Source organism: Argentina silus, assembly GCF_951799395.1.
Source record: "Argentina silus genome assembly, chromosome: 10".
NCBI classification, from domain to species: domain Eukaryota; kingdom Metazoa; phylum Chordata; class Actinopteri; order Argentiniformes; family Argentinidae; genus Argentina; species Argentina silus.
The window spans coordinates 18743004-18750944 of NC_139664.1; the positions used below are offsets into that span (position 1 = coordinate 18743004).

General features: G+C 45.0%; 1 protein-coding gene across 1 annotated transcript; it reads right to left on the reverse strand.

Moving 5' to 3' along the window:
• Positions 1 to 795: 795 nt before the first annotated feature.
• On the reverse strand, positions 796 to 4868 carry LOC310811550 (uncharacterized protein). The gene is made up of 2 exons (XM_083679743.1): positions 1394 to 4868; positions 796 to 1137 (listed from the first exon to the last, which is right to left on the reverse strand). The coding sequence occupies exon 1, from the start codon at positions 4755 to 4757 to the stop codon at positions 1680 to 1682; it is 3078 nt and encodes a 1025-aa protein (XP_083535869.1). The 5' UTR covers positions 4758 to 4868; the 3' UTR covers positions 796 to 1137; positions 1394 to 1679.
• Between the last annotated feature and the right edge of the window lie 3073 nt (positions 4869 to 7941).

A 7941-nucleotide genomic window follows, 5' to 3' on the forward strand; every position in this document is an offset into this window, starting at 1 on the left:
TCTAGAAAGCGAACTATGGAAAAAAATACGAAGAGAAGATGCCATTCAAATTCAGACATAACAGACTGAAAGAGAACAGATCGTGTTGTTTTAAAGTGTAGCTGCTTGTACCACACTAATAGCAACGACTGAGAACCTCAGAGACAGGGATTTGGACTTGAAAGTAGATGATTTTGCTGAACACAAGGCGCTTCAAATGAGTGAATAGTAGGCATCTTTTCGTAGCGGATGGGAGGGGATTGTTGATATAGCCTCTCTCATGGTATAATGCAAAGGACGTCTCGCCAGTTATTAACAGTAGTTTAATAGCTGTCATTATTCGAACATGTGGGGCCCATCAAAGACATTTTCACCCGGCCGGTCGTGAGTAGCTTCGCCACTGCGCTATCTCTTGTGTAAATTGATAAATTGCTTTTTCGTGTACTCATCTTCATCCACAGCCGTCTTTATAATTAAATGGAGTTATTTTTTTCTAAGCTGTGAATTCATTAATTTGTGTGACTTGTGAAACGTATGACATTTTATTAGAAATTCAGAGGTTGTCATGGAGATAGCTTGGCGCTGGCACGACAGAAAAAGTGATTGACTTGGCAAATTTGACAACTGTCAACGGTGATGACGTCATCGTAACAATGGGCTTGTATTGATATATAATCGTATCGACAGACGTGAAGCTCATTTCTGCAAGTTGCGGTATGGAACAAGCTTCGAAAGGAAAACAGGTAGGCTACATTTACTAACAAAGCATTTTATGTCATTTTATTTTAGTTATTCGACTCTTGACAATTGTGGTTATGGTGTACTCTGCTTACTGTAACTCTCAACTTTACTGTAACTCTCAAATAAGAAGGGTGTGAAATCAGGCTTACTTAACATGGCACTGCAATACAACTGTTGAATTCACCTAAAAATTGACCAAATGCCCATATGTGCACAAAATGCAGTTTTTACAGTATGTATGCATATAGCTGAGTTGCTTCTTTTTCAGAAGAACGCCTCCTTGGCTCCTGAGACAATGGGTGTACTGCCCTCCTTGCAAGGGGATGCAACTCGACAGTTCGTCCACTCCTCCCTGACAACAAGACTCTGAAGCGACCTCTTTTGTTCCAGGTTTAATGTCGTCAAAGAAGTGTGAAACTAAAACATACACAAATGGATAAATCAAGTTACTGTAAATAAACAAAGTCAGTGTTTTAGATTGAAATGCAACATATACAATGGTTGTTAACTCATAAAATCGTGAATTGACTTATTTATAACTGGTGTTTGGCCAGATGGCGAACTTACATACATTCCTATGGCCGTTTGTAACAAACACACGAACTCAACAATCGAGTTGCCAAACTTCAAAATTACAACAAAGTTACGTTACAAAATAAGAAACATCACATACCAACGATGCCTCTATAAAACTGAGGATGCCCACAGATCGCAGCAGATTACCGATCGTTCTGCACCACAGGAATTCGTACTGGATACTGAACTTTACTTCCTGTTTGCTGTCATATGACTCACTGGCGCGCTCTGGTCTCTTAAAGAGACACACACACTATTACAATTGCACTAAACAAATGCTAAACAGAACACTCCCCGTCTGGCGTAATTACACGCCACACAATGCACTAAAGAACAGTCCTTAGCTGTGTGGAGGGAGAAGAAGCACTATTTCTGAGATAGGCCTAGCCGGGTTCAATGTTTGAGTGAGTTGACAGCCACTTCCTGCGTGGCTGCAGCGTTGGAAGAAACTGCTTCCGCCATCTGTCCCAGAAGGTGTTCGACAGGTGTTGGACCTGGCGCCACTGTCGCTTGTAGAGGTCTGAAGCTCCGAACTCTCCAGCAGGTGCTGGAACAATGTTCACCTTGTGAGTGAGCAGCGCAGCAGGTGTCAAGATGAAAGAATCATCAGGGTCAGTTGTCACAGGAACCAGCGGCCTGGCATTGATGATCGCTGCAACTTCTGCCATGAATGTTGTCAGGACTTCATGTGTGAGCTTGTCTTTCATTTGAGCAAACATCGAGTCAAGGATTCTTCTCGCCAGCCCAATCATCCTCTCCCATGTTCCACCGAAATGGGAGGCGTGAGGAGGATTGAAGGTCCACGAGCAGCCTTGATCTGACAGGTGAGTTGTCACTGTGGCGCTGTCAATGTTGGAAGGTATTGCAAGTTCTTTGCAGGCCCCGATGAAGTTGGTCCCTCTGTCCGAATAGATGTGTTTGACTGGCCCACGAACAGAGATGAAACGCCGAAGGGCATTGATGAAGGTGGATGATTCGAGAGACTCGATGACTTCGATGTGTACGGCTCTCACACTCATACACGTGAAAATCACAGCCCAGCGTTTACTATGTGAAAGCCCACCTCTGGTTCGTCGTGAGCAGATGGTCCAAGGGCCAAACACGTCTAGTCCAACATGTGTGAAGGGAGAGTCTGTAGAAAGACGAGCTGCTGGGAGGTTAGCCATTTTCTGGACACCAAGGGGAGCTCTAAGTCGTCGACAGGTAACACACTGGTGAATAATACTGCTCACTCGTCTCTTCCCACCAACTATCCAAAAGCCAGCGGTCCGAACTGCGCCTTCTGTAAATAGCCGGCCCTGGTGGTGTACCTTTAGCAGACCATCGTAGTCTATGAAGGGATCAAGGTTGTTCAGGGGACTGTTCCGTGGGATCTTCCTTTGTTCCTGAATGCACTTGATCTCTTGTCCATAGGACTCCTCTTGTACTGTTTGAAGGATAATGGTTGAGGCCTGATTTCTTTCCTCAATGCTGAAGTCCGACTTACAGTGATGCCAGCCTTTGCGGGGGGTGTGTCTTACTGAACTGAGGGGAGGAGCTACCTCTGCATGGCCGTTCTTGAACATCTTGTCCATGAAGCTGAGGAAGTGCTCTCTCATTTCGGGCTTCTTGTCGAAGTTGCGCCTGAGAGATGTGAGGCGCTTCAGCGCTTGAGGCCTGTTGTTCGGGAGTCGTTGGCGTGGAGACTTAAAGGGCAATGGCGCTACCCAACTGCTGTTTGAGTCCTTGCACAGTCCTTCCTGCATTATTTTCATGAAGTAGGCATCCTGGATCGAGGGGGCTACTTGGTTGTCGTCTTTGGTTCTCGTGAACACGGTGCAACCTAGGTGGTCGGTCTCACACACAGACAACTCATCTAAGCGTGTTGAAGGGTGCTCGCTGACTTGGAGTCCGCTGTATCTCTCCCTGACTTGGAAGACATTTGGACAGGGTTGGAAGAGCGTAGGACGTCCAAGATCAGTGGCGTTGGTGAAGAATGTGGTGACCGTTGGTGGTGTGTGGACGTCGCCTAGACACACGTTGCCGACTATCACCCATCCCAAGTCCAGTTTCTGTGCATAGGGTAAGTTGTGAGTGCCATTCACCTGTTTTCTGACCTTGTGAACACGGAGTATGTCGCGACCCAAGAGCAGCATGATTGGAGCCGCTGAGTCAACCTCTGGAATGAGTTTCGCCAGCGACCTGAGATGAGGATGGTGAAGTGCTACAGTGGGAGTTGGAATTTCCTCTCGGTTGTTCGGGATGTCATTACACTCGATGAGGCTTGGTAATGGGATGCGAACACTTCCGTCAAGAGATTCCACCTCGTAGCCTGTAGCTCTCCTTCCAGCCACTTGTTTCACTCCAGCACACGTTCTCAAAGTGTACGGGGCACTTCGACTTGTGTCGCTGAAGATTTCAAAAAATTGGGATCGAACCAACGATCGGTTGCTTTGATCGTCTAAGATGGCATATACTTTCTTAGCCATGTCTCTACGGCCAGATGGATAAACTTTCACGAGGCATATTTTGGAGCATGACCTCTCAGCAAGATCTCCACCACAGACTTGAGTACACTGGGTGCTGACATGCGCTTGAGATGAGGCATCCTCCCCGCCGTGCTCTGATGTGGGGTCGACCTCCACTGTCCAAGGTGCTGGCCCAGGGTGGAGCGCTGTAGGATGCCTTTCGCTGCTGCATTCAGTACACTGTACTTTGACTGTGCAGTCCTTTGCTATGTGCAATGTAGAGGAGCAGCATTTAAAACAGACGTGATTCTCTTTGAGGAAGCTTTTACGATCTTCAATGGACTTCTCCCTGAATGCTCGACATTTGCGTAAGGGGTGTGGTTTTTTGTGCAGTGGACAAAACGTGTTGCAGTCGTCGGACTTTGAGGGGAAATCACTTGCTTCTAATGCTGTTTTGGAGAACACTTCAGTTTTGTGCACTGAAATGTCTTGATGCTTGTTAGGCTTCCAAGCTGTCCTCTCGGCCTTCAAACCAGTCTCTTGGTTGTGGAAGTTGAAGCTTGGATCGTTCCGGACGTTTGCTTCTTTGCTGATGAAATCTACGAAGACGCTGAATGGTGGAAAGGAAATTTCGTGCTTGCGCTTGTATGATGCACCTACTGACGCCCACTTTTCCTGCAGGTTGAAAGGAAGCTTCCGCACAATTGGGTTGACCCCTCTCGCCGTGTCAAGGTAGGTAAGGCCAGGTAAGTCTCCTTCCTCTTTAGCCGCTAGGAGTTCGCTCAGTAGATCGCTTAACTTAACTAGTTTTGAATAGTCTTGACTTGTTATTTTGGGAAAAGTGTCAATTCGTCTGAAGAGGGCATCCTCAATAACTTCAGAGGAGCCATAGGTCTGGTCAAGCCTGTTCCATATCATGTCCAGTCCTGCATCCGGGCGGTTTATGTGGATCGCTCTGATTTGCTCCACATGTTCGGCTGAATCATCGCCTAGCCACTTGAGCAGAAGATCCATCTCTTCACTGGACGTCAGATGTAAGCCATGGATTGCAGACTGAAATGACCGTTTCCAGGCCCTGTAATTCTGTGGTTTGTCGTTAAACTTGAGTAAGCCTGTAGTTACAAGCTCTCGTCTAGCCAGATATCTTACAAAGTCACTTGCATTTGAATTGTCAAATTTAGAATTTGGATATGCCGAATGAGGGGAACGACCACTGTCCAATGGTGACGTGAGGGCCTGCGGAGACATCTGGTGATGGAGCTGAGATGCACTACTGCCTTGGAGTGGTGTAAAGGGATTGGCTTCAGGCTTAAGATGTATAGTTGGAGTGTTAACACTCACCTCAGGTTTTTGACGTAGACTGCTTTGTTGTGTTACTGCACCACAGCGTTGGCCTTGGCTGAGGACGTATTCTGTGGTGCGCTCAATGGGTTCTAAAGGAGGCCTTTCCCAGAGCTGGTTGTTATTTGTGTCTTTATTCAAATCAGCAGCTGCTTCGAGTGCTTCAGCTTCAGCCACTGCTGCAGCTGTTTCCTTTTTGATGTTGAGTATTGAAAGTGATGCTTCCAATTTGGCTTGTTCTAGCTTTAACGTAGCCTCCTCTTCAGCGAACGCGAGGCGTGCTTTGGCTGCTTCTGCTTTAGCCCGTGCTTTAGCAGCAGCAGATTCTGTTGTTGATGATCTTGATCGCACTGAAGTGCATGATGCTCGAGACCGCGTCTCCCATGCTACTGCTTCATCCATCATTGTTACTGTCAATTATGATGATTTAGAAGAATACTTGCTGTGTTGATCGCCCACTGGCTGCGTGTGACGATGTCTGTTCAGCTCCTCCTGCTCACACTGCGATGCATCGCTTGTTGAGAAGCCGTTGTTTCACTGTACTGCCCTCCTTGCAAGGGGATGCAACTCGACAGTTCGTCCACTCCTCCCTGACAACAAGACTCTGAAGCGACCTCTTTTGTTCCAGGTTTAATGTCGTCAAAGAAGTGTGAAACTAAAACATACACAAATGGATAAATCAAGTTACTGTAAATAAACAAAGTCAGTGTTTTAGATTGAAATGCAACATATACAATGGTTGTTAACTCATAAAATCGTGAATTGACTTATTTATAACTGGTGTTTGGCCAGATGGCGAACTTACATACATTCCTATGGCCGTTTGTAACAAACACACGAACTCAACAATCGAGTTGCCAAACTTCAAAATTACAACAAAGTTACGTTACAAAATAAGAAACATCACATACCAACGATGCCTCTATAAAACTGAGGATGCCCACAGATCGCAGCAGATTACCGATCGTTCTGCACCACAGGAATTCGTACTGGATACTGAACTTTACTTCCTGTTTGCTGTCATATGACTCACTGGCGCGCTCTGGTCTCTTAAAGAGACACACACACTATTACAATTGCACTAAACAAATGCTAAACAGAACAATGGGGATACCCCCTAAATCAGCCAAGCATCCTCATCCACCAGTGGGAAGGCCTCCTCAGATTTTGAGAAAGACTCCTGAGAATACTCGGAGCAGATTGGCTGCAATAACCAAACTTCCTGTTTTACCTGGGGTTGGCCTCACGTTGACCAGGTTACGCCTGGGTGAAACGGTAGGCCCTGTGACACACTACACCTCATTTCAGACCAGAATATTGCCAATGAAAGTAAAGGTAGACATGTAGGCTCTGTACAGAAACAGCCCCTAGTCCCTACTCCCCAAGACAGTTGTGTATATTTGAAAGGACTGGATAGGTATAAGCAAGGCCCTGTCCAGTAACATAGCCACTACTCTCAAGACATGAGTACATCTGAAATGACTGGGTAGTCATAAACAAGATGACTAGTAGATTCCACCTATTCTGTCGTAGGACATGTTTTAGTTACTAACATCTTGTTTTACAGCTATCTGATCCAGTCAGCAGGTCTCTGTGGATTGAGACTCAGTCTAGTGTTTTATTACTTGGTAAAATGCAATTAGACCATCTGCGAAAGAGGAAATTACAGTACATGCTTTATCAGATTCAGATTAGCTTCACAATCCTTCTTTAAAAAGACATGATGGTCAGAGCAAAATCCAAGGGCCAAACTCCATCATGTTTTACCAGCTTTCCCCTCATCTAGGCCCATCAGAGCAGTTAGAGAATTATAAAGAAAGATTGCATTTTAAAAGTGACCCTCTTACTTACCAAGGGCCAGACTGTGGTGCAGTAAAAGTAAACTACTAATGTCATTCCTCCAGTTGTTCCAGCCAACAACCGATTTCAACCTCAGTGACCCCAACTGTCACATTATGAGGCCCAGTTACAGCAGCTTGCATGACCCAAACCTCAATGATTACTACCATAAGAAGGACATGCATGACAAGTTGAAGAAGCAAAACTTCATCACGGAAGATGACAAAGTAAGTTCATGTGATGCGTATTACTCCTTACCATTGTAAGGTGAAACTGAACTTAATTAATAATGTCAGAAATGATTGATGTTTCAGGATACACTTTAATCCATATTTAGACCATATTTATTTCTCACATAATGTGGTATCTTCCCAAGGTTGTATGCTCGTTGAAGGAGTACAACACCTTCAAACAGTACCTGGATACTGTTAAAACTGACCATGACAAATCCTTCAGAATACAGATGGTAATGTTCAGTGTTCTAAAATAAACATTTAGTTGAGATCACACATGAAGTAACTTGATTATAGACATTTGAAATAATCGCTCAAATAATCTCTGTTAACATGCCCTTTCCTCATGTTGGTACATACAGTATCTAAAATATGCAAATACAGTTTTTATTTGATCATATTTTAGAAGGAACACATGATGAATCTAGTGAAGCTGCAAGGGGAAGGCCAGATTGCTGAGAATGTTACTCTGGCTGACATGAGAGAGTTTCTGTTGGAGGAAGGAGCTAAGAAACTTAAGCAACTTCAGTCGACCAGTGATTCCAGGTGGGCAGGATGTACATTTGTGACCACATCCCCATTGTGATGAATGATTAAAACTTGGACTGAATCTGTATAGCCTCTTATGAATGTATTTTGTTCTGTGTTGGAAATGTCCAGTAAACGATTTGTTGAATTCAGTGATAGGGACAGGGGACAGAAAGATGGCCTGCAAACTGCATCATGTGTCACACAGACAGAGGACGTTCTCTGTAAACAGCTGGTAGGGATGTTAAGGAGAGCAA